The 25,820-nt window shown below is 41.8% G+C and overlaps 1 protein-coding gene and 1 non-coding gene across 2 annotated transcripts; both read right to left on the bottom strand.

Annotated features, from left to right (window-relative positions):
- Positions 1–462: 462 nt before the first annotated feature.
- Cplx4 (complexin 4) lies at positions 463–22,229 on the bottom strand. Its single transcript, XM_003474141.2, has 3 exons — positions 21,856–22,229; positions 15,850–15,937; positions 463–2,345 (listed from the first exon to the last, which is right to left on the bottom strand). The coding sequence occupies exons 1-3, from the start codon at positions 22,020–22,022 to the stop codon at positions 2,118–2,120; spliced, it is 483 nt and encodes a 160-aa protein (XP_003474189.1). The 5' UTR covers positions 22,023–22,229; the 3' UTR covers positions 463–2,117.
- LOC111758078 (U6 spliceosomal RNA) lies at positions 17,879–17,990 on the bottom strand. Its single transcript, XR_002792313.1, has one exon. It is a non-coding gene; the product is annotated as a U6 spliceosomal RNA (small nuclear RNA).
- Positions 22,230–25,820: the final 3,591 nt, after the last annotated feature.

Raw genomic sequence — 25,820 nt, 5'->3', positions numbered from 1 at the left:
TGTTCGTGTCATGATGTAATATACTATGACACAATGTGATGTAATATGGTTTACTGTATGCTATGGTATGGTATAGTGTGGTGTGGTGTGGTATGACTTGATGGACTTTGTTATGGGTTTATGTGGTGTGTGATGGTATTGTTATGGTGTGGAACATTGTGATGGGTGAAAAATCATGGTCATAGTCTTTTAACAGCTGTGTGGCTCTACTGGGTTAGTGACTGTGTGGTACTGGAACATTTTCAGTTGCTATGGCAGATGGCACTTGAGTGATTTCCTTGGCACTGTTGACCACACTTTTTATAAGAAAGCAAGTCTTCAATGCCATCCTGTAGCAGTTGGTAGAATCATTTAGCAGCCATAGTATTATACATCATAACAAAGTGTACGAACACAGGGCCCACGCAGTACCTGTCTTTTACCATCCCACCCACCCCACCAACAATAAAGAAGAGGCAGGCATCAAACCGATCAAGCCATGATTTTCTAGTTTTGAAAGCAACAAGTATTTTAAAGTTTCATCCATGAGACAAATCATAACTTACATGGCAGTTCTGACAGAAGACCAGTGTGATCTTAAAATACACCTTAGGATTCTAAGGTTTGTGGCTTGCAAGGCTGATCAGTGTCAAATACTGCACCAATGCGCTCTCGGAATTTCCACGAAGGAATAAACTTTGCCAAGGCTTTAGGTTCTGGAGCTCTAATAATTTGTGCTGTTTGTATATTTTTGTAACATATAGCAGCTCCCATACAATGCCTTCAGGAACTCTGGGTGTGGAACAGGTTCACTCCTGACTTCTTGGTCTCAGTCCCCTTTTCCTTAACAGAGTAGTTCTTCAGGACAAAGTTGTCACTGAGCATTACTAATTCTATGAGTAGTTTCTTTGGAAAATCAGAATTTTATTTTGGTTTGATGGTTACTGGTTAAAGAATGCTAGATGTTTCACGGACAAATGTACCAAGTCTTTTGAAAAATTCCCTTTGAGGGAGAACACGTGGTAGGAAAAAAGATACTGATATCTGTGATGGAAGATGGTGGCACAGAATGCCAGTGTGACTTACTGGAAGGTGCTGAGGTTGGGAGGGACAGGAGAGGAAAGAGGGGGGAAAATAGAACAGAAACCCAGGAGAGGAGGAAAGGAGAAAAAGTAGGGAGTGGACAGAGAGACAAAGAACCCTTGGTTAACCTTTATTTTTGTGGTCTGATTTTGCTTTTTGAGACAGGGTCTCACTTTGCAGATCAGGCCTGCTTTGATGACTAGCCCGGCTGGCCTCAATATCACAGCAATCCTGCCTCAACCTCCTGAGTGCTGGGATTATAGGTCTGTGCCACCAGAGCTGGCTAGATTTAATTCAACACTCTGCCCTCTTTGTTCTCACCAAATTCAGACAAGAGGAGTTATACTCAACTCCTAAATAGTAGTAACCCTTCCCAGTGGGCCTTCTGCCTCCCCCTTTTCCTCTCTCGAGCCCAATCATGGTGCTGGTAAAGTCTACCCCTCACCCCGCTTCTCATCTTTGACCATCCAAGAGTCAAGTATGAGGGGCATAGCACCTGCCTGGCAAGTGAGAGGTCCTGAGTTTGATTCCCAGTACTGCTCCCAAAAGAGCCAAATATGATTATCATCATCATCAACACTAAGAAGCAGATAGTAAGAGGTGACATAACCTCTGATTGTCTTGGAGCCTGCAGCTGTGGCTCCTGGGGGACACCCCCAACCCTCCACATCTTTTTCTGTAGGGACCAGATATTCTGCCGGTGGTTGGACACGGTGAGATGCTGCCCATAAGGAAGAGGAAATGACATTTGCTTTTGTTTGTTTCTTCTTGGTTGTCCTAAAGACCTTTAAGCAGGTATGTGTTCTGCATCGCCATTTATGGGTGAAATTTTATAGCCACTAAAATGAAAGTATGTTTCCTGCTGCAAGGGCTAGCTAGCTGCTCTTCCAGAAACATTTAGAGTGACCAAATTATTGTCTATATGTTTATAGACAACTTTGTCGTCATGGTTTTCCTAATGGTGCTTGCTATGTTAGAATACGTGCTGCTCGCATGCCCCCAGAGGAGCCAGGGCTTCCGGCTGGTGGCTGGTTCCCCCTCCTGACCACCCACCCTCACATCACAGAACACTTCTGCTCCGCTGACTGCTTGATTTCCGTGAAGGTGGCCTGGGCCTTTTCTTTTATGGTATCCAAGTCCATGTTTTGGAGATTCTGTAAGTGCCCGAGAATGGAATCCTTATCTTCTTCCTCCTCTTGATCTTCATCTACCATTTTCCGAAGATCTTCAGGTAAATCCACATCATCTCCAGCCATCTGAATTTGCGTCTCATCCATTTCACTCTATGTGAAAAATAAACACACACTAAATAAAGTATAAAAGCAGCAGGAACTCAAAGATCTGAAAATGAATAAACTACTGATATGTTTGACTGAGACTCGCCATATCTTTATCTTGCTGGCAGTCAGTGAAGCCAGAGTTCTGTGTTTGGAGGTCACTCCTTTGCTGCACCTCAGGCTGACCAGACCCTTCTAACCTGGTAAGTCTCCAACTACCAAATAGCTCTACCTGGTAGTTCTCCTCTCGCCATCTAGGAGCCTTTTAGAAATAAATTCTCTGGCCTACCTGAGACCTATGTGGTCAGAAACTCGAATGCTGGCCCCCCAGGGCCTGGATATTAAGAAGCCCTCTCTGCACATTGAAGCTGGTGCATTCACCCTGTCGCCCCTGCAGGGCAGCTTTGCAAGTTCTGCAGAGACTGCCAGTCCCACTCTGGCTGATCCCAAGGCCCTGAATGATCCACTCTGAGGAGTGGGGTTTGCATTGCAAGTGATCAAACAGGGCTTCAGGATTTTTAATCATCCTGCTTCAGGGCAATTTCTGCTCAGCCACTGCCCTTTCTCTTTCTTCTGTGAGCTCTTTGGGGACCCAGCATCATGTCAAACCCAAACTTACCAGTTAGTGCCTGGAACTGGGCATGCACCCAGTACATGTATGTTAAGGGAGGCATGGGGACCAAGGTTCCAGCTGGCACATTGTGCTGTGGCACCAGCACCAGATTACCCAACGACTTTCATTTTGGGGTGTTAGCCTGGCCACCCCAGGGCTTCCTAGTCCATGCTGCCTGCTCTTTGGTATTCCTTTGTAATTAGACCACAGAGCCCACTCTTCTGAATGAGAGAACAACATAAAGAAATACATCAAGTGTAAAGGGCTGTAGTAGCTAATGTTTCCAGATGCTAGCTCTCCGACAATTTTTGGAGATCAGGTTGTAATAGATGGAGACCTGGGTTTCAGAAGTACAGAAGATTAAAGGGTGTCTAAAAGATAATGATATTAAAAACCTACATTAGGGCCTACCTCTATAGCTTGTGATCTGCTGTGCATTTGTTACCAAAGGTCATGAAATCACGTAGAGATAAAGTGGCCTCCTAATTAGACCACTGATTTGATTTATGAAAGACTGAAGCATCTGTTGAGTTCCCAGGTGGACTAAAAACCATTAATCAGAGGAGAGCAGAATGCCCCTTACCTGCCTGTGAGTAGAAATGATCAGAAAAGAAACATCAGCTGTTTCTAGATCCAGTGACAGCCCCCATTTTAAAATGTAAAGTGGGCCAGAGGGACCTAATGGCTGAGATCTTTTGTACTTTGGTGGTTCTAGCTGATGGTTGGTGAGGTGGCGTCTAACAGCTTTGCCCCAGCGCTCTCCTTCGTTAGGGTCCCAGCAAGTGGCTCCAGACGGAGCTGGGGAGGCAGATTCCTGGTGCAGGGAAGAAAGGCCTCAGGGGTGACGATTCTTACAGGGGCCATCCCTGAAGACCTCAGGAGATGAGTGTATTTTTCTCTCTGAACTTGGCTGAGGCTTTGGACCCTCCAACTGCTTAACGGATTAATTAGTTCCTTGTCCAACTGTTGTGGGATTAATTAGTTAGTTAATCTCTAGGGGCCCCAGCCAATCTCCCATTTCTATTTATTTATCCACCCTGATGGCTGCTTTCCTGGATGATCATCCTTTGGGCATTTTTGCAGAAGGGATGGAAAAAGAAGACTTTCCTGGGTCCTTGCTCAGTTCATGCCAATGAAGATATCTGCCCTCTGATCCATATCCAAGTCAAATGTAATGGTTGCAAAAGACCATCCTGGAAATTCCAGCACCTTTCCCCTTGTTGGCAGTGAGTGCATGTTACTCCGGACAGACTAGTGGCTGTGGGCCTGGAGGTTGAGGCAGCTGGAGGGTTGACAAAAGCTCTAGCCTTTTCTGCTCACAAGGAATGGGTCTCTCCTGTTTCTCACTGCAGGGGAGATCTTAAGAAAGCCACCCTTGAGCACTCTGCCGCCTCCAGAGAAGCTTTACAATGCTTTCTCCTTTTAAGGGAGATTTTGGGGGTTTATTTTATCCAAATGCTACTTGTCCAGGGAAAGTCAAGTATTGAGATTCCATTTTGCTTTGTACCTCAGCGAAGGGATTTTGATTGCCTGACATCTACTAAAGTGGTTCTCAAAGTAGGGTCCCCAAGCCAGCAGTGTCACCATGTTTGGGACCCTGCTAGTTTTCCATGATTCTACAGAATACGGCTGATTTAGAAACTCTGGTTGGGCTGAGTTCAGCCTAGACAGCTGGCCCAATAGTTCTGGTGCTGCCCACTCTGAGACCCACCGCTCTGCATTTCTTGAAGACTGACTGCAGCTCACTTTCCTGTCTCAAAACCTAGCAGATTTTCAGGATGGAGACACAGACAATACCTGTTTATTCAGTGATTCAGGGAGCTAGAGCAGTTTTAATGCAAGGCAAATGTGCAGGCACTGTTTCACCCTCCTTAAAGTGGCTTGATTTCATAGCTACCTGCTGACTTTCTACTCCTTTGGGGGCAGCACTGCCTGTAGCTAAGGACATTGGCTTGAGTTGTATTACCTGAGCTAGAACATTAACTCTACTACTCACCCGCTATGAGACCTGAGGCAACTTAACCACTCTGAACATTATTTCTTTCTCTGTGTTTGGTAGTTGTACGATATGCCTTACAATTGTGGAGGATTGATTAGATGATAATTGAGTTATTAGAATCTGCTAAGTATTCAACTGGTGGTAGCTATCTATAAAAACAATGATCTTCAAAGGTGAGTGGGAAATTTGCTCTAGATAATCCTGCTGGTGGGGGTTAGACCTACCAGGAGGACTTATTCTCTATGTACCCCACCTCTGGTCTAGGGATGACTCCCATCTTCACCCCACAGGCCCAGTTTTCCTAACAAAGCAAATATTCTTTCCCCTTTTGGCACTAGGCCATCAACTATAGGGGAAGGCAAGCCAGCTAGCCAAGCCTCCCGCCCCCTGGCCAGGCTCACCCTCATCTCTGAGGGCTGTGGAACATGAGAACTGACAGAAGTCCCTGACTTGTGGCCTGCCTTGCAGATACCCCAGTCCCTGGCTCCACCCTGAGAAAGGCTTGGGGGACCTGGTCTTTAGGCCCCACCCCACTTCTCAGGTCAGCAACTCAGTGCATTCTGAGGAGCGCAGACCCATCACACAAACAAGTGTGGGGAGCAATTTCAGCATGTGGGGTCCTGAGTAGCCAGAGTGCCAGGGAGTGGGGACATTGAGGGAATGTCCCCGGGGCTCTGCAGACTCCGTCCACACTTGACCTAAAGGGATGTGGCTGAGGAGGAACAGAGGGAACCTGTAGAGAGGGGCCCAGAGAAGTAGCCCCAGGTGTCCAGATCTATCAGCAACATCGAGTATCATCAGTGGTTTGGTCAGACTCCTGCCTCACTACTGTGTTAGAGGAACAATGCTACTTGCTCTCCTAAAGCACGGCTGCTACAGGCAGTCATTCCACTTCTGGAAGCAGTGCCCTGGACTGTGGATGTGCTGTGGACACTTTTGACTAGGGCTGGAATAATGAACTGGGGCCAGTGACTAGCTAGAGAACAAAATGAAGCCCCTGAAACTAAACCTGGGACTCTGGCCTCATTAGCACTTAGTCTTCACCAAATGAGCTAGTCTGGGACCTGAGATTGGTGAGCAGGTCTCATTTGTAAAATCGGCACCCAGCAAGGTGGCCTACAACAGAGGCCAGACAGTGGGGACTTCCAGCCAGATAACCTGGGTTCAAGTCCCACATATGTCATTCATTCCTTGTGTGACCTTGGGCAAGTTCCCTCCCCTGTCTGATGCCCAGCGCAAGGGCCACTCAGAGGATTAGTGAGCAGGCTGAACAGGATCTGCTGTGAAACAGCCTTCTAAGCTGGTTGTGTTTATTAACATTTCAGAGAGAGGCATGCAGCTCTGTGTCCAGGTCCCTGGAGAAAGGACTCCAGAAATAAAGAGCGCCCGGACAGTGAGCCAGAGTGTAGGAGAGCATAGTCCCCTAAGAGACAGGCAGGACAGAGCAAGCAATTAAGGAGCATCACTGGGGCTGATCGAGGGACACTGCAGCCTTGTTTCTATCCTTTCTAATGAACCACTCTGCAGACAGGAACTTGTCTACCATTCAAACAATGACTGTCTTGTCTGGACTGTCTGTGTCCACTGACAAATCTTAGGTGGTTTGGGGGGTGAGGGTGGGGAGGAATATTTTGACATAATTCACACGTCAAGGAAAAGCAGTAGTGCTTCATTACAGTCCCCAAATACAAGTGGAGTCACAGCCAATGTGAATCAGCATCACTGCGGGCCGGGCCACAGGCATCCCAGGGTGGAGGCTGCTGAGGACAGGAGCCTGAACAAAAGAGCGAGCCAGAGACGGCCCAGCATATGACTAGGAACTTACTTGTATAGGGTGTAACTTTGTTCTTAGAGGCTCTATGTCAGAGATCTCTTTTCTAGAAATCTTGTCAAGTTGGGATATTGTTTAATACAGTTAAAAGCTAATTATTTTTATGCCTGCTGGCTAGAACCCATCTTAATCTCTTATTTTTAACCAATCTATTATCTTTATTGCCAAAGCTTAATACTCCATTATTCAAATAGCCCCAATATCCAGCTACTGTCATTCCTTGTGAGTGACACCACCCTGGGATCTTGATATGCTGACCTCCATCTTTGATTCAGCTTGAGATATAGTGATAAACTACCTCTGACTTTAATAAGCTGAGAGTTCATTGCTTTTAATCTAGTCAGTCTGGTGTGCAAACAAATACCAGTCTAACTGATGCTAGGTAAATCTGCCTTCTGTTCTGGTGCATTGGATTGGTTTTGGTGTACAGCGCACCCCACCAGCTAGGAGCCACTGTTTGCAGGTTTGAGTGGTAACTGCCCCCAGCAAGCACTCATCACAGTCCCTTCTCTTTGTCCTGGTTCCAGGTAGGATGCTACCCTGAGGAGCTTCCACTGTATGGCTTGGCCCATGTTGGGTTTGTGGCTGCTTCTTTGCTGTTCCTTCCTCTTAGTTACATTGTGTCTCCAACCCACTCAGGAAAGGACAGATGCCATGGATTTTTTTTATAATGGGCATCAATTTTCTTTTTCTTTCTTTTTTCTCCAATGTTCCTTTTTCTTCTTCTTCCTTTTTTTTTTTTTTTTTTTTTTTTTTTTGTGGTACTGGGATTAAACCTAGAGCCTGACACATGCTGGATGAGTGCTCTACCACTGAGTCACATTCCTAGGCTGCTCTTGCTTAAGATTTTGAGACAAGTTCTTGCTAAGCTGCTCGGGCTGTACTTAAACTTGTGATCTTCCTGCCTCAACCTCTTAAACTGCTGGAACCACAAGCATGAGTACTACATCTGGCATCAGTTTTTAATGCTGATTAAAATATGACATTGAGGCCTGCATGGAAGGGAAATTTCCAGACCTTGACTGTGCCAACCTTGCATGTGTTTCTTTACAGGAAGTGAAGAAGCTCTAAGCTTCTCATTTACAAATGAGGAAGCCAAGGCCTCGAGTGACTAAGATAAGTTAGGAATACGATTCTCCTTGCCAGTGCAGAAGGCCACTGCCAGAATGGCCTAGCTGGGAAACATGGGCCACAGGGGTCAGGTTCTGCTTTGCCGCTGACAGGCTGTGTGATCTGAGAAGCTGCTTTCCCTGACTGAGCTGGTGTTCTCACGCGTGGAAGCAGAGTGATCTGCACCTACCTTCCAGGGAGGACGGTTTGGGAACTAAGGAAGGGAGGGGAGTGGCTGCAGGACACACATTGGAACCCTGCTTTACCAATATCCCCAAATGCTTTCTTCCTGTCCTTATGTCCCTCTGGACATTCAGGTCGCTGCTCTTCCAAGGGCTCAAGGAGGAGGAGCAAATGGAACTGGGGCAGGGGAAGGAGGGGAAGGAAGACTGGGTGGCAGAGAGGACCTCTGGTGGCCTCACCACCACCAGAAACAGCTGCTGCAAAGCAAGAGGGGTTGGAGTCTCAAGCCTGGCCTGCATTCCTAAGAGCTGAAATCAGAAGAGGCTGCAAGAATCTTCTTTATTAGTTCTTAGGGAGCAACTTCTAAGTTCAATTCTAATGAAGCTTTCATTTCACTGTTTAAAGATCTCTTTGCTGAGAGTTTCTTCTGCGTTCATCTTTATTCAAAGTGAACCATGCCCTTAATACAGCAGACAAACACCAGGTGTAACTAAATCGTATAGCTCAGCAGGGGCACAACATTATTCTTCAATGACTAACGTAGAGTGACAATTCTGTTAATAGGATTAGGGGTCATTGTGGAACTGTTTTCTCTTATTAATTTGGCTTGACTTACAAATACATACTGAATTGGCTGGGGACAGGCCCTATTTGCTTTTAGAAAGAATCTTGTGGCTTTATTTAAAACACATGACTCCATGCATTTGAAGAAATATGACATTTTGATTATGATATAATCCTTGTGTTTTATATAAAATTGTAGTGTCAGGCCAGACTTTTTCTTTTCATGAAAATTTATGGCAGATTAGTTATTCCCGTTGACTTTTGACATGTTGCTCTTTGAGTATATTTTCCTCTTTTCCACTTAATACCCATTCTTCAACAAACATGGTGCATGTGCATATGCACGTCATAAATGTGCGACTTCTGTATGCCAGGAGCCATGCTAGGCACTGGAGACAAAGAGGGAAAAGTCAGCCCTCCTGTCAAGAAGCACATGGTGGGTGTAAGTATTCAGGATTGTAAGGTAATATGGAGATAAGCACGGGTGAGGTCACCAATCTAGCCTTGAGTGGGGGAAAGGAGGTCATAGAAGTTCCTAGAAGAAGCAGCACTAAAAATGTTACAAAAAGAAAAGGGGCCATGGGGAGAGGTTACAGGGCCAGAAAGGGGAGGGGGGTTCAGTTCAGGCAGGAAGTAGCATGAGAGGGTCAGAAAGAAAGAAGTTACCCCATGGTGTGCAGGTTAGCCTCTGGACTTCATTTTTAAAAGTCATGGTAAGCCTGATTTTCAAAAGACAGGGAAGGAACAGGAGCGGATCTACATCTTGGAAACCTCACTCCACAGTTAAGAGGCTCAAAGTAACAACACTACATAAGAGCTATGGTCATAGCAGAGGTGGGAAATGATGAGGCTCACATCTGAGGCAAGCTGAGAGTTCTCTACAGGTGACTTAGGGTGACTTAGTGTGTTACAGGACATGAGGCTGGAGCAGGGAGGGCCGTCAAGGGTGACTTCCGGTTTCAGCCTAGTGTTAGGTGGCCAGAGAGCCACTAATGGAGACTTGGGGAAGAGCGGATTTGGGGGATAATGAAACGGTATACTTTGGAGGTGAATATGGGCTGTTTTTGAGGTATCCAAGCCAGGGGAGATGGCAGTGACAAGCAGGAAGATGTGGGATGGGGATACAGAATTGAGAGCTGTGTGGAGATGGGAGCTGAAGGCCACAGCCAGATGGGGCCAGCAAGGGAGAGTGTAGAGATGCGGAGGAGAAAGAGCTGATCAGGAGAGCACCCTGGAACAGCCCAAAGTTTGGAGGCCAACTGGGAAAGGCTAACCCACGAGAAACAAAGAGTTGGAGGAGAATGAGAACCAAAAGAGTGCACAGAGGAGAGAGAGGGCTTCAAGGAAGAAGTGACCACTAGCGCTAAACAAAGCAAAAGGCCCTACAAGCAAAGGCAGAACCTCTGATGGGTGTAGACAGTTTGGTGAATATCTGAAGAAAAGTGATTTCTGCAGTGAGAACCAGGCTTGTTGCGGGAAAGAGACACAGTCACTGTGCACACTGTTTGGGAGAGAGACAGGACATTCTCCATAAAGAAGATGGCAAGAAGAAGCTGAAGGTGCAGGCTGAGAATAATTGGTGGACGTGATCCCAAATTAACTTGAGCATATTGGATTCCTTTAGACATCCTAAGGCTTCCAGTGATCTGTAATTGAAAGCTGCAGGAAATTAGCATAAGGCCGCTATGTGTACATGCACAGTATAAGGACTGATACAGATGCATACATATAAGAGTATACTTAAGGTTACTGCAACCTGATTACTGAACTTCTTTGGCCATTTATCTGATTACTACAATTAACAACTGTCATCAAAAGACATGGATATGACAAATAGTATGTTGTCAGCAAGTAACAATATGCTCAGACGAGATCTTTTGCTGATTGTCCAAAGGACAAGGGGCCTACCTGGTTCCTTTTTGAAGATTACAAATTTGCTTTCCCCTGTCAGCAATAAAGTGAAACTCTCTTTAATAGGAAACAGTAGCCAAATAACTTCTTTAGAAAATACAGTCCTTATTCCAAAATGTGACATAGTTGTCCTCATTAGACCTGACAGCTCCTGGGAAGACATTCTTTCAAATCTGCTCCCTGTTGGGCCTTGGTATGGCGAAGGATCCAAAACCAACTCCTGCTTCTGTGTAAACCACTGTGATGGTGACCCTGGGGAATTGTGAATGAAGTACCTGGGGGTCATCACTTGTTAGCCAGAAGACATGTTGAATTCATCCAGTTCCCCGTGGACTGTTAATGTTACTATTACAACTGATTACCCAATGTGGATTATATGGGATGGCACAGGGCTATTTATTCTGCAGATCTTGCAGGAAGGGAAATGTTTTGAGATGCCTACTAAAGTCCTGGTGACAGTTGTTTTTTTGCTTAGCATCCTTTTCTTTGTTGGACAGTGTAATAGGCTTTGTCTACAACTATGGGGAGGATTGTTCAGAGGGAGTGTGAGGAGAATGGGTGGTGAAACATTACTGGATGAAGAATAAGGATGCCTGCCCCTGGACCGGAACAGCCAGACCCCATCTGCTCCCTGTGCGTCAGCACCATTCAAGGACTGGAGGTAGAAAGAACAAGGCCACACCAGCAAGCAAGCCCAGTCTGGGACCATGTGCGAGCCCCCGCCGGACTGAAACAGCCAGACTCCAGCCCCTTCCAGCGTGAGGGCTGGCAAACAAGAAGTACCAACCTCCCCTTCCCACCATAAGGGCCTGGTGTATCTGGAGAAACACAGGCTGTGATGAGCTACGGAGGTGAAATGCAGTTTGATGCCTGTGGTGCTGTGTTATTTCACTGACATTGCAGGTCTAGGGCCAGTGGTCTGATCATAGGTTCAGAGGACAGTGGTACACAGTGTGACATGTAGAGGGGATCTCTTTCTAAGGGTTGAAGCCATTATTGATCCCCTATGGTCTTGTTTTGGAAGTCCTATATCATTTCCATTGTTTTGTTGGGTCAGGTTTTATTCTCTTTTGTTTTGATTATGTCAAATCCAATAGCAGGAGCAACTATTTCAAAGATAGCAAGATATATTATGGTAGCAACTTTGGATTTACTGTTGTCTTGTTTTGAAGTCCTTTATTGCATTCATTGTTCTGTTTTTATTGTTTCCATTCTGTTCTGTTTGATTTGTATTGTGTCCAAAGTTATCTGCAACTATTTTGAAGACATCAAAAGGCATTATGGTAACTATTGTTGATTTTGTAATGTTTTGAAGTCCTGTGTCTCTTATGCTGCTTTGTTTTGATTGGTTTTATTCTGTTTTATCCTCTTTAAAATAAAAAATATCTGAAGAATGAGGTTCTAGTCTCTGTTATCACAGTAGACTCTGTATTCTTCAGCAAGTCCCTAAATTTATATAATTTTTAGGATTATGCATTGAGTGTGCACCTATGATATGTGCTTTTCTGATTATAAAAAATTAAGCTTAATGAAAAGAAATACCATTCAGGCACTGGTATCAAGAAGTCTAATTATTGTGGTTGTCCCAGAACCCAATTTTTTTCTAGTAAGGGAATTTAAAGAGTTGGGGGGCAAGAGAGGAGTAACATGCTCAAGGTATGACTCAAGCCTGTGGCTCCACTTCCAAGCTAGTGGCCCTCACCTGGTCCAGACTTGCCAGAACACCTGGGCTGCTGTGTGCCCGCCTCTTTCAATTGTTTCCCTTCACTTGCTTAGGCTCACAGGAATTCTGTAGCAACTTTCTCCATCCCAGGTCTAGTGCCACAAATGGGCATCTTTAGGCAGTCCAGGGCCTCTGGATCCTTAATGTAGCAGCTACAAGTGTCTAGCTCAGATTCCCACTGTGGTTTTCTGAAGTTATCTTAAAGACTCCACTAGCAAGGGCTCCGGTATGAAACCCGATGGCCCCGCAGAGCCTCCAGAGGTGTGTCACCCTGAGGTCAGTATTTAAATGAGTACAGGTCTTCCAGACCTGGGTGGTCAGTGTGGCCCATGGCCTTCATTTCCCCATTTGTCTTCTCTTCAGGCTCTGTATTCCAATCCTTTCAAGTCCTCTGCAATTATTACCATATCAGAATCTCACTGTCCTACTTTCCAGGGGAACAGTAACACCCTCCCAGTATACCATGGGAGCATCTAAAATTCAGCCTGATCCTAAGTACCAAAAAGAGAGATACGCAAAAGAAAAAAAGGAAGAAAAGAAAAGAAAACAAGAAACAAACAAAACAAAAAACCATACTTGCTTACTGAGATTTATTTCTGGCCCACCCTAATCGCTACACCAGGACCTGTCGTGGCTCTGGGAACCACCAGGGGGCGTCGGAAATTAGGTCCTGACGTGTTCCACCTTCCAAATTCAAACCAGGATCTGGTGGACCAGATCAGCTGTTCGGTAGAGAAAGCCACCACCCTGGCGTTGACCTTAGCCTGGGAAATTTGTGTCTCCCCGAACTCTTACTCCTTATGTGGACTATCAAAAGCCTGCTGTGCCCAAAGCCTTGTTGGTGGGTGGGGAGGTGTGTGGTGATGAGGGAGAAGGGGTGACAAGTGATAGCTCTCTCAAGAGCAAGGCTGCACTGCAAACTGGAAAGTTAGCCCCAGCCGGTGAAAATGGACCAAGTGCAATAGGAGCCTAGTCGTCTGAAGCTCCCTCCCCGTTTGTATAGTTTCTAGGAAGTACTGGTTTTACAGGTAACTGTGCTGGATTAGAATCTCCATGTGTTCTACAAAAAAAGCAAGCAATTGTATTATTCGCATTTTTTTTAACTTTTCATACCATGGAGAAAGTCTTGAAAAGCGTATAGAATTACAAAATGCACTTATAAACCAGGTATGGTGGCACAGTACTGTAATCCCAGCACTGGGGAGACAGAAGCAGGAAGATCACCTTGAGTTCAAGGCCAATCTGGGCTACATAATGAATTCAAGGCCAACCTGAACTGCATAGTGAGACTTTGTCTCAACAAAGACAAAAGCAAAGCAAAAGAAAAACACCAAAACCAAAAAAACCCCAAACCAAACCAAACCAAAAACCCACTACGAATAAGAATGCCCTAGGGATGTCCCTATTGAAAATAACTCTGCGTCCAGTGAATGATGAGGTGTATGGGCTGCTTTCAAGTGAAATTCTCCTGTCTGTGTTTGAATTGTATTTGGAATTTAGGCCATCACACAGGGTCCCATGGCAAACCACCTCACAAGGAAATGGATTCTCCCAGGTCTCTGCAGGTGGGACTTGGTGGCACCTCACTTGAAATAGTGAAGCAGTACAGGTTGTCCCAAATGTCTAATAGTGCACTTTTAAGCCAGGTGGAATTCAAGACTGCCCTCCAACATTCGAAAACCAAAAGTAGAAACAGCAGATACATTGGACAAAGAGGGAGTGATGCTCAGTTCCTTTTGTTTGTTCTGTTTTCTTTGTGGGGAGGCCTGAGTTCCAGTCCTTGTTTTGTGGCTTCCTAGCTATAGATTTTTGTAAAACTACTCAACCCTCTCAGGCTGCAATTTTCTCAAGACTGAAATGAGGCTATGGTAACAGATTATTAGGTGAACGATAAGATCTCCTCCAGGGCCAAGAAAACAACCAGATGAGGTTACAAATGTATTTCGCATTTGAAGCAGCTACAGAAGGGGCATACAATCAAGGTTAAGCTATGCAAAGAAAGCTACTGGGCTCCCCTGTTAACCTGAGGAACTTCTAAACTTTGCTGCTAAGCCTAAAGGTGCTCAACCTTGAGAGTACAGAAATGAGAAACACTACTTGCTCACCATTAGGGAGGAAAAAAAGAAATCCAAGCTCAGATCCTTGAGGCTCAGGGCCCTCCAGTTGTTGCACTGATTACACACACCAACGTGCTCACCCAGTCCTCAAGACACTTTGTTATTACTATCAAGAAATAGAGTTCGAAGAGTTTCATCAGTGCTATCATCTATTGAGCCCCTATCATTTGCCAGATGTTGCTGAGGTCCTTTATGTTGTTTCAAATGAAGCTTTACCCTATGGGTAAGATCTTATTATCTTCATTTTGTAGATGAGGGCACTGAGCCCATCTGATGGTTCCCTAAAAGCCTGCTGAAGTTGTACAGTGTTAATTAACAGTGGTGAAACCAGGATTGAAACCTAATTCTCCTTAGATCCGTATAGACAGGTAACAGCAATCATCAAGAAAAGCCTCAAGGGGATGTAGCTCTGTGGCACAGTGCCTCAGTTGAATTCCCAGGACAAAAAAGAAAAAAAAAATGGCTCAATGAGTTCACTTTTTGTGGAAGACGCATGCCCAGCTGTGTATGTGTGTATCTGTATATATCTATATTTGACATCTGCTTCATCCTAAATAAGATTTGTGGTGCTTAAATCAGATGGTGCTTCCCAGCACTCAGGAGGCTGAGGCAGGAGGATTGTCATGCTTTCAAGACTAGTGTGGGCTACAAAAGTGAGCTCAAGGCCAGCCTGAACTGCAGTGATGTCTCATGGAGAAATACTGGGTTTTCTTTTTGCTCAGTGCTAATAGCTCCTCCAGGCAGTTTTTCCAAGGATCTAAGGGGATCCCAGTGAAGGAATTGATTTAGTGACACTTCCTAAATCATCTTCTTCCCAGCAGGAACCTAGCTAGGCACCACGGTCTATAGATGGTTATCCTGCCAGCTAGCACTGACCTGGATGTGATACTACTGCGTGACAAACTACCAACTCATCTCCCCAGATAAGCAATTGATTGTCTCTAGTTAAAAGACTATCATGGGAGTTAAGACCCTGGCTTTTGCATTTTGGGCTGTGTGGCTTATGGCAGGAAGGTATTTACTTAGCTCTGTGTCCTCTGCCCTAACATAAAGGTGATAATAGGGCCTAAATGAATTAATATACGCAAAGTTCAGTGCTTGGCACCAAGAAACAGCTTAACAAACGTCAGCCATCTTGATCGTCCTCCTTATGTACTTATGTATAGAATTTTTGTTCTTTAGATGCATTTACATAAAAATGTTACCCATAGATATTGACTTCATTTTTTCAATAGAAATGGAATTTTATACAGATTGAATAACTGGAGTCTAGCTTTTGTGAGCTCTCAGCGCGATGCTCTTTTTACCATATCAAATCTGTAAATTATGGCATATACATATTCACATGCCCCAGCCTTTGCTGATATTCAAACATTGCCTGTTTTATGTTAATTAGGAAATGATAAAAAAAAAAAAAAAAAGGGAATGACGAGGTATATCTCTGCTCAGAATATCTTACCTTGGGGAGCCTGTACTTTTCCCTGAGGTGGACTCTGAGGCATGCCCTCTCTGCCTTTTTTTGTGTAAACGCAGCATCTCTTTCCATCCTAAAAGTTAAAGAATAAAGTAAGGGATCGTGAGGACATGGAGACTGAGGAGAGAAGCGGGATCCTGGGACAAACCTCAGCTGCATAGCCAGCAGACACCTGGGAAATGTGGAATTTTCTCATGATGTCTTGAATATCCGTTCTTCCATTACTCTACTCTCATCTCTTAATGGGACTGGCCATCACTTTGTGATGTAATTGGAGAGCCAAGGTTATGACTCCTGACAAAGCTACTCATGGACTGCGAGGTATCAAACCAGTAACCTCAGCGTTGCTTGGGATGAAGGCAGCTTCCTGGGCCTGATATCAGTTCTGCTGGGCTAGAACCCCTGGAACAGAGGAGAGGAAGCTACATTTTGAAAAAGCTCCTTGATCCTTAGTGAAGCAAAAGCAGCGTTATCTATTGTGTTCAGCAGTGGGGCACATCTTGGAGATCCATGGCATTTAGGGATTTAATATAAAGTTGTTTCCCTTTGATGTGATGAAAGTTTATTATATGCATTTATGAAAATACCACAGCAAAACCTGTTACTCTGTTATAATCACTACATACTAATTAAAAGGGGGTGATAATATTGGGTTTTTAAATTTTGTTTGTTTGTTTGTTTCGTCTTTTTATCGGTACCAGGGACCGAACTTATGACTGCCTGCTTCCAAGGCAGGCGCTTATGCCACTGAGCTAAATCCCCAACCCTGATAATATTGTTTTTAAAAACCCTTCCTTGTCACCAACTCCAATTTCCAGTTTAGGCAGGATTCCTTGCCCAGTTACAAGAAAGTATCCCAAAACAAGGTAGAGAACATTCCCTCCCATAATGCTTTACTGGGATACTATTCTATGAATACCTAACTGGGCTTTTGACAGTTCTAGTTAAAAACAGACTCCCTTGTTCACGATGATCTGGACAAATGCACACATCTTCTGGGATGTGCGCAAAATTTAAAAAATACTGCCTGCGTTCCCAGCTGCCCGCAGAAGTACACTGCTGATAGCTACATTCATACACATGGCTTTGCCCTCCAGCTGTATTGGATTGGGCCAAGTTGGGTCAGTTAAATCTGCTTTGGAATGTGGGACTGAGACAGAAAGACAGGCTTGAAGGGTGGCCAGAACTGTAACAGGTGAACTTGAAAGCCTTGGCTGTGTTCCACTGTCCAGGTGATCTGGGGTAAAAGAGTGCAGAAAAGAGAAAGAAACACAGTTGCTGGGCAGACTGGAAGTATTGGCTAGAGACAGGAAGAGCTCCTGGCTTCAAACAGTCTTTGGCCCCTGGTGCAGGTCTCAGTGAGGCCTGGAGAGATTTCTGCTCATGCGTTGGCTGAAGCTTATTTGGATAACGTATTATTAACATTAAAATAAATCCCATTTTCTTTATGAAAATTGGCTATTTTATGATTCCAAGTTTTAAAATAATCTTAACAATTACACAGAACGTTGACTGCAAACAAGTAAACAATCAGATTGGACCACTGGATCCTGGGCTTAGATGCTCTCAAAATTCAATTCCATCTTTCAGTCTGGGATCTGCCTTCTAGTTTGGAGAGGAAACCAGGATAAAATGACTTGTTCAAGAGATTAATGATCTGTGGCATAAGCAAGAGGCAGAGCCTTTCCCACCACCATTATGTTACTGGAAAAACTTTCAAACATATAAAAAAGTTGAGAAAATTTTACAAAGCCCCATCATCGAGAGTCTAGAACTTGCATCTCCTATGCATTTTTACCCCTTCTCTACCCTCTGAACTACCGTATCTTAAATTTATGGGTATACATTTGCAGTACATACTAATGACATTCATCTCGGGGAGCTGGTAATACACATATTTACTGAATCATTTTTACCTCTCCTTCCCTCTGCTCTGGCCTCTCCTCCTATCCCCAGGGTCCCTTTCCATCTCCACAGAGTCTACAATCCTGGTTCCTATCATTTTTCTTTAATTAAAAATATGAAACACGTCACAGATTTGTGCGTCATCCTTAGCCAGGGGCCATGCTAATCTTCTCTGTATTGTTCCAATTTTATGGAACAATATGTGCTGCCAAAGTGAACACTATCCACCTTAATTTTTGATGTATTACAAAGTTGTAGAAATCAGTACACTTCTCCTACACATGTCAATCTACATATCATTATGTATTTATGGTTCCTCTTTCCCTTTGAGGTAAAATTGGCATACAACACTCTAAAATGTCTACACTTGTGTAACTCAAACCCATATAAAGATATGAAAGAAACATTATTCCCACCTCGTAAATTTCCCTCATCAAACCCTGAGTCAGTTGTAAGGCGGTTACTATTCTTTCTCTACTAGAGATTGGTTTTCTTGAACCAGGGATCGAACTCATGACCTTGCACTTGCCAAGCAGGCACTTATGCTGCTGAGCTAAATCCCCAGCCCCTAGAAACTGGTTTTTGACTCTTCTAGAACTTCATGTAAATGGAATCATACACATTACATTCTCTTCTGTAAGGTTTCTATAACTTAGCATAAAAAACTTTCAGATTCATACATCTTTTATTTATCACTAGTGTGTTTCTTTTTTCCTGAGGAGTATTTTATATATCACCACTTGTTCATTCTCCTATTGATAAATACTTTAATTACTGGCTATTTTGGGTGATGCCAAATGAAGTTGCCACAGACATTCTTAACAAATCTTTTTATGGACACACATTTTCACTGCTTTTAGGTAAATATCTTGGCATGAGATTTGTTGGGTTGTCGGGTATTTTAATTGAGCATGTTTAGTCTCATAAGAAATAGTTGAACCTTTTCCCAAAATGATTGTACTGTCTTACATCTCTTTAGGTGGACAAGAGTTCTAGTGGTTTCACATTTTAGCCAGCCTTTCATACTCTGTGTCTATTTAATTTTAGCCTCTCTGATGTGTATGTGTGTAGTGTACCTTACTGTGTTTTTAAGTTTTTTTGCATTTCCATGAGGACTAATGACATTTTTTAAAATTGTAAAAAAAAGTACAATGATGCAGAATTTCAAAACAACATAATAGGGGTGAAACAGTGGTTAATATATTGTATATTGTATATTGTTATCTTCAAACTAGGGCTAATGATATTAACGAGCTTTTATGTATGAATTAATTGGCTATGTGTATATACTTGTGAAGTTTGTTCAGTTATTTAACTCATTTTATTTAGCTCATTTTTTGCTTTTATTACTGAATTGTAGTTTTTTATATGTCCTAGATCCCAGTCTTTTTTAGATATATGTTTTGCAAATATTTTCCCACAGTCTGTGTGTCTTGCCTACCTATTTACTTAATATCTTTGATGATCAAATTTTTAAAGTTGATAGTCTAATCTATCAAACTAAACTTCTGATTATTACTTCTTGAGTCACAATAAACTTTCACTTACTAGTTGCAAAGATATTCTTTGGTTTATTCTAGAAGCTGTAAAGCCTCAGCTTTTATATCAAGGTGGTAGATGCATACCAAATCAATTATTGAGTGTAGTGTACAATAGAGGTGAAACTTAAATGTTTTTCAGATATTTCAGTTCCATTTGTTGAAGTAATTTTTCATTCCCTACTTGTGTTTTGGTACCTTTGTTGAAAGTCAAAAACTGTAAATTCATTTCAATCCTAATACCACATAGATTCCATCATCCAGAGCTAGTTTAGAAATTATTCAGAAAAGCTGGTTGTGCTGGTGAATATGGGGCCAGTTTCTCCTCAAGTAAAGCATATGTTTCTGCAGGAGAAAACTGACAGTGTCTACTTAAGTACATTCCACACAAATCCAGGCCTATAGTGAGTGGGTTCAAAATATGACTGAATAAAACAAATTCGAAGTCAAGTTAAAAATGATACTGTAGTAATAGTTGAACCATCACTAAAGGAACACTTCTATATAACCACGTCAGATAGAAGGATCAACTGACTATTGTTTTATTCTCTGTCCAAAAATTTCTTTCCTTAACCATCTATTTTAGGTATAGGCCTCTTTCACCACCAATGATGTCAGTAGTGAGAAAAAATCTAATTATAAAAGGAAAATAAACATGAAATGTACAGTAGAGGACATTATTAGGTAGTTTTTTCATTTACAATTCATAGAACCAATCCTATTACTTTTTTAAAAATCACAAGGGTGGATTTAGACGCTTTTATCTGCTAACATTTGTTTTAGTTATTATATATGCTGCACTGTCTGTGTGATCTCCCTCCCTTTGTGATTAGCAGGCATTCTGGACTCCTCCTTTTTCATATCACATTCTAGGTAATGAAGACCCTGGAAACTTAACTAGTGGGTGAGATGTCCTCCCTCTTGCCATGGAGATGGAGGGTGCCACATTGCCTTATCACTGTTTATTAAATTAAGAGATTAAATAAATTTATAACATTTTCATGCACACATAGAAAAGGCCAAGCAGTTCACAAACAACCCAGTCTATTGATCAACCATTTGATCTGATCATGTTGACCTTTGATCTGTCCATATATAAGGAAAGCTAAGACATTATATAAATGTCAATAAATGTGATTTATTGTGTGGGCATATTAAATGATATTTTGCTTGACCATGTATGTAATCTAAATTTCTGACCATTCTCAGTAGCTTGCTTGAACTGAGAGTTTATGATGTTACTGTTCTACTTTCTATTATTCTTGTTTTTCTTTTACAGCTTTTTCTTTTACATGCTATAGCCAAAGCAGAACAATAATAAAAGGATGTTGCTTCTTTTACCCAAATTTTATCTTACCAGCTACATCATCTTTCCACTTACATTCTCTCTCTCTCTCTGTCTCTCTGTCTCTCACTCTTTCTTTTCAAAAATGAATTTACTGCAGAACCAAGCAAAATACATTCTAGGTAGTTTAGAAGCCATGATTTCTTTCATAAAATTACAATAGACAAAAAATCTACTGAATGTAGGTTTTGTACATTCTTAGCTTTGTCCAGGTCGTTAACCTTTTCACCTATAATCATCTTAGTGATAAAATTTAAGCAACTATTATATAATTGATCCTTAGCAAAGTAGCCATGGTAGCACAAAGAAATACTTTTCTTTTGTAACATATGATAAACATTTAAAGGGTACATTGACACTTCAGTTCTTAGTTGATTATTAAATAAACAATTCTATTTAAAACTTTTAAATTATACTTATTATCAGTCTTTGAATAGCAACAAATTATTATTGATGATATTCACATTCCATCATACTCAACCAAAATATTGTAATAGTTATATTTTACATGTATTGTATTTTATATAGCCAAGAGAATGGTCTTGTTTTTAGAAGTACAGTGCTAAAATATTTAGGGGTAAGTATCATGATAACTGTAATTGACTTTTAAAATGCAATTATGGCATGGTGTTTACTGTTGACATCATGTCATCAGTGTTTTGGGTTATGCATCATACTATTATTTTTATGTGTGCTAAAATTTTATAATAAGCAATCCACAAATTTTTCATAGTCTAATAACTGTGTCTATGACAAAATTGTCATGTTGCATTTTTTGCTTTTTTATGCAAGATCCAGAAGGTTACACTTTTAGGCTCTCTTTTAGGTAGAAAGTCTGAATTCTCACAATCTAAAAACTTCCTGCTTTAAGAATGATTACCAAGATAGAGTTACCATGTTTTACTTGAACAATTAAATGGAGGCCAATTAAAACATACATTGGCCAGGAAATGCTAAACTACTTTAAGAACAATATATAGATTAATCTGTATTTTTCACTTCCATTCATACAAGTAGCACATAGGCATCACGGATACTACAGAATTGTGCACTTTACCCAAATAAAATTTCCTCAGGTTAGAGATAGACAGTCAGAGGGAGAGTATCCTGAAAAGCACAGAGAAATAAGCTGGGGAGCTGAAGAAAGTGTGTCCAGAATGGATTTCCCTTGCTTTCAAAGAGAAACAGAGCTGTGGTACTCACTTCTCCTCAATCACTTGCTTCTGGTACTCCTCATACTCCTCTCTAGTCATCCCTTGAGCTGCTGCTGGGTCAGATGTGCCTCCTTCTTCTTTTTTTTCTTCTGCCCCACCTCCAAATCCTAAATTTTTTACCTGGTTACTTATCATACTTTTTACAAAGAAAGCCATTGTCTCTGCCCTAGAAAACTACAACTAAAACTCAGATAAAACCCGAAAACAAAATACACCTCAAATCAAACCAACTCAAGGAAAAGAAACCCCTCCAAATATCTTCAGTGACAGCAGCACATGTATCAGCAAGGGATTTTGCACAGCCTCCTCTATTCAAGGACATGATGACAGGAAGAGTGGTTCATCAGCCATAAGCTGGATTAGACCGGTGAATGCCTTAGAGAGGCAGATGGTTCCGATTACTAAAGCACATCATCAGATGTAACTGACTGCCTTCTTGATTCATATACTCAGCTAATTTCACAGGGAGGAAAGCATTCATTTTCTCTGTTCCTCTCTACCCATTTCTAAAACAAAATTTCTTTGCGGGCAGTGCTGAGGATTGAATTCACTGCCTTAATGCATGCTAGACAAGAATTCTGTCACTTAGCTATACCCTAGTCCCCAAATTTTAACTTATAAATGCAGCAGGCCTTCACCAAGAGTCTTGATTTGCTTTAATCAGAGTTGGCTCATTATATAGATGCTACTGAATTTCCAGAGTCCAGCTGCTGGGCACGTGATCCTGTTGAAAACTGAGTCCAATGAGACTCAAAGTACAGAATGCTTCACTAAACACTAAGTACAAATAATCCTTTTGATCCATATTTTATCTTATTGCATTCGCAGTATTATACAAGGATTTGCTTTTGCTTTGCTAGAAGTTTGCCCCACTTTACTGATGACTGGGTCCCACACAAACAGTTACAACCCAAACAATAGGTCTAAGCGTGGGTGACTTCATAGGCTTACTTCACACTGAAAAATTAGCTTCACCTGTCCTGAAGAGAAGCATTGCTCATCTGCCTGGAAATGGCATGCATGATACTTCCAAGCCTCCATCCAGAATAAGTATTCGTGGGAGTCAAGTCAGAATGATGTTCTGGGTTGCTTTTTCCTTTGCAGTCCACTTCCTGAGTGCTCTATTTCAGCTCACAAGTGTAGCTGGATACAACTTGACAGTATTTCACAATGCAGCATGTTCTTTCTGATGTGGTTTCCTTCAGGTCAAGGTAAGAACTGAATATGGCTAACACTTTCTAATTAAAGCTTTCCAGGAGAGGACGGTGTGGAAGGGAAGAGCTACCACTTATTTGTAACCTACGCTCATTATTATGTCAGAAGCCTCTTAGAAAAAAGACAACAGTACCTCCAATTGTATGTGATTGAAAAATCTGTATTTTTGCTTAAAATACTTGCTGTATATATTTTAAGATCTGCTTTCTGTTTTTACTATTCTAAAATGATGCTAAAATTTCCTCGGTAGGAGAGACTAAAGAAGATAAAGTGAAATCTAAACTTTGCTTGGTGTCTTCTGATTTAGAATGTACATTGATACTTATCTTCACTTTCACTGTAGGATGAGTAATTTAAAACTTACCACATCCAAAACATTATCTCTAAATCTAGTAGTAGACTGTAGTTCATCTCCACTAGGGGATGTTGCTAATTATAATCTTATAGCATTTTATAGACTGTGAGGTCCTAGATTTCTATAGTTTCCTGTTTTTCCAGTATAGCATACAGAAATTCTTCTTTGGAAAATACTCAACAGATGCTTCATGCCATTAAAAAATACTTATTTTCCAGGGAACTGGAGAACCTGCTGAAGTCATCCTGTGTAACAGTTTTGGTCTGAAAGTGAAATTCTAAAAGTTATACTGTTGGTCAACTGGACTTGCATGGTCTGAATCAGAGGATTAATATTCTTCTCTAAAGAAAAAAACAAAATAACAAAAATGAATGTCCCTTTTGTTATAATTATTTCTTGGATTTATTATAAAAGTAATTATTAAAATTCCATTTTATTGAGCATTAGGAAATTCTATTAGCAACAGTGTCAATTCTAAATTCCAAAATAGGTATGTAAAGCAGTGTTTCCCTGTCCGGTCCTTTTCTGTATGTATCTGGGGAAGGACTGAGCAAGCAGTCCACCTAGAGATTCTTAGGTGGAAGCTGTAAGTGTGCAAACTGAATATCACTATTTCTTTATGAAAAATCAAGTCTTATATGTATCCCAATAGATAATTGTATTGAGAATAAAAACATGTCTTTAAATACTTTTGCTTCTCAATTTATTATGAGTCTGTTCAGTTGGACATCTAGTAAGTATTCGCTGCTGTGTATAGAGTCTTTGTTGAGTGTTTGTAGAATCTTCCATTCTTCCAGACAGAGAAAATAAGACTTATGGAATGGTACCATTAATAATAACCCCACCCCATGGCTTCCCACTTTACTTGAATAAGATCCCTGCTCCTTTCCTTGGCCTGTGAGGCCTTACGTTATTTGGCCCTTGCTGACCTGTAAGTCTTATTTCCCACCTTCCCCTAGTCTACTCCCATCATTGATGTCCTCATTGTCCCTTGTTCCCGCCTTTGTCTTCATGCAGCGTTGTGATCTTCCACATCTTCATCTGGCTTACACTTAATTCAGGACTCTGCTCCAATTTGCCCCCTTGGGGAATGCCCTAACTACCCTAAAATACCCTACCTCTATCATCCCACACTCTATTATCTGTCCTGCTGTGTTTTTCTTCATAGCATTTAACTCTACCTGTAATGATATATCATTGATTCAGCTGTTTATTTTCCACCTACTCTATTAGAATATAAGCTTCATGAGAGACCAATGCAAATTTTTGTTCTCTTTTGTATCCTTGCCTCTGAGAATTATGCTTGGCACATAATGAGTAATTGATAGCAATCTTGGGGGAAAGAGAATGAATAATTGCAACCTTTGGTTCATAAGGTCAAATAGCTTAATGTTAAACAATTTGACTTTAATAAAAGTGGTAGTCAAAATTCTACTTAGGCTGGGTGTGCTGGCACAGCCCTGTAACCCCAGCATTCTGGGAGGCTGACACAAGAGAATCCCAAGTTTGAGCCCAACTTGGGCAACTCAGCAACACCCTGTCTCAAAATACAAAATGGGCTGAGGGTGTAACTCAGCATGGAGGCCCTATGTTCTATGCCCAGTTTTGCATTAAAAAAAATCTACCTGGGCATGTAGCATGTGGGGTCATTTGGAGAAGACCTGGAGAGTAGAAGCACTTGGAAAATTACATTTGGGCATGTTTACAATTAGTGATTTACTAATCAAAGCCGAAGTTCCTTCTTTGCTCGTTCCCAGGAATGAGTCCACTGGTTATAGTTTTAAAAAATCACGTCTCATACTGATTTTAATGGATCACCTTTGTAAATACTGACTACTTGTGATCTACTCAGCTTGAATGATTTGATGGTATCTGATCTAAAGAATTTATTAGAGAAGCAATAATCTCATTGATGGAACTGAACTGTGGAAAGATCACATTCAAACAGCATTTCATACATCCATTTTGATCCTTCACCTTGGATTTTTCTTTTCCCATTAAAGCTTAATTTTGTGCCTGTAAAGGTTGGTTTGTGGCATCATTTCTTTTTTGACCTTCCTCAAGGAAAGCAAGGCTATTAATTTATGCTGGCTCAGTTGTTATATCCTCTTAGTAGATGGCACGACAGCAATTTGGAGGTAACCAGTAGCTAAATTTCAGGAAAGTCAGCAGAACTGGCAGGAAAAAACGGTTACCAAGTGTTAAGTGTAAAGATGATTTGAAGATAAGACATACCAGATGCATTGTTTACCTCTATTCTAACTTTGGAAAGCTGTGATGTAAAATGAATAAAAGTCAGAGACTAGAAAGACCATTACAGAAACTACAGATTAATTACACAGTCTTAATCAGAACATCTACTGGAGATATGTTAATTCTTTTTT

The sequence above is a fragment of the Cavia porcellus genome, unplaced genomic scaffold (genome assembly GCF_034190915.1).
Source record: "Cavia porcellus strain 051 isolate PalLab524CR breed Dunkin Hartley unplaced genomic scaffold, mCavPor4.1 scaffold_20, whole genome shotgun sequence".
NCBI lineage: Eukaryota > Metazoa > Chordata > Mammalia > Rodentia > Caviidae > Cavia > Cavia porcellus.
Note: the sequence above shows the minus strand (reverse complement) of the source record. Positions and strands in the feature narration are given on the sequence as shown.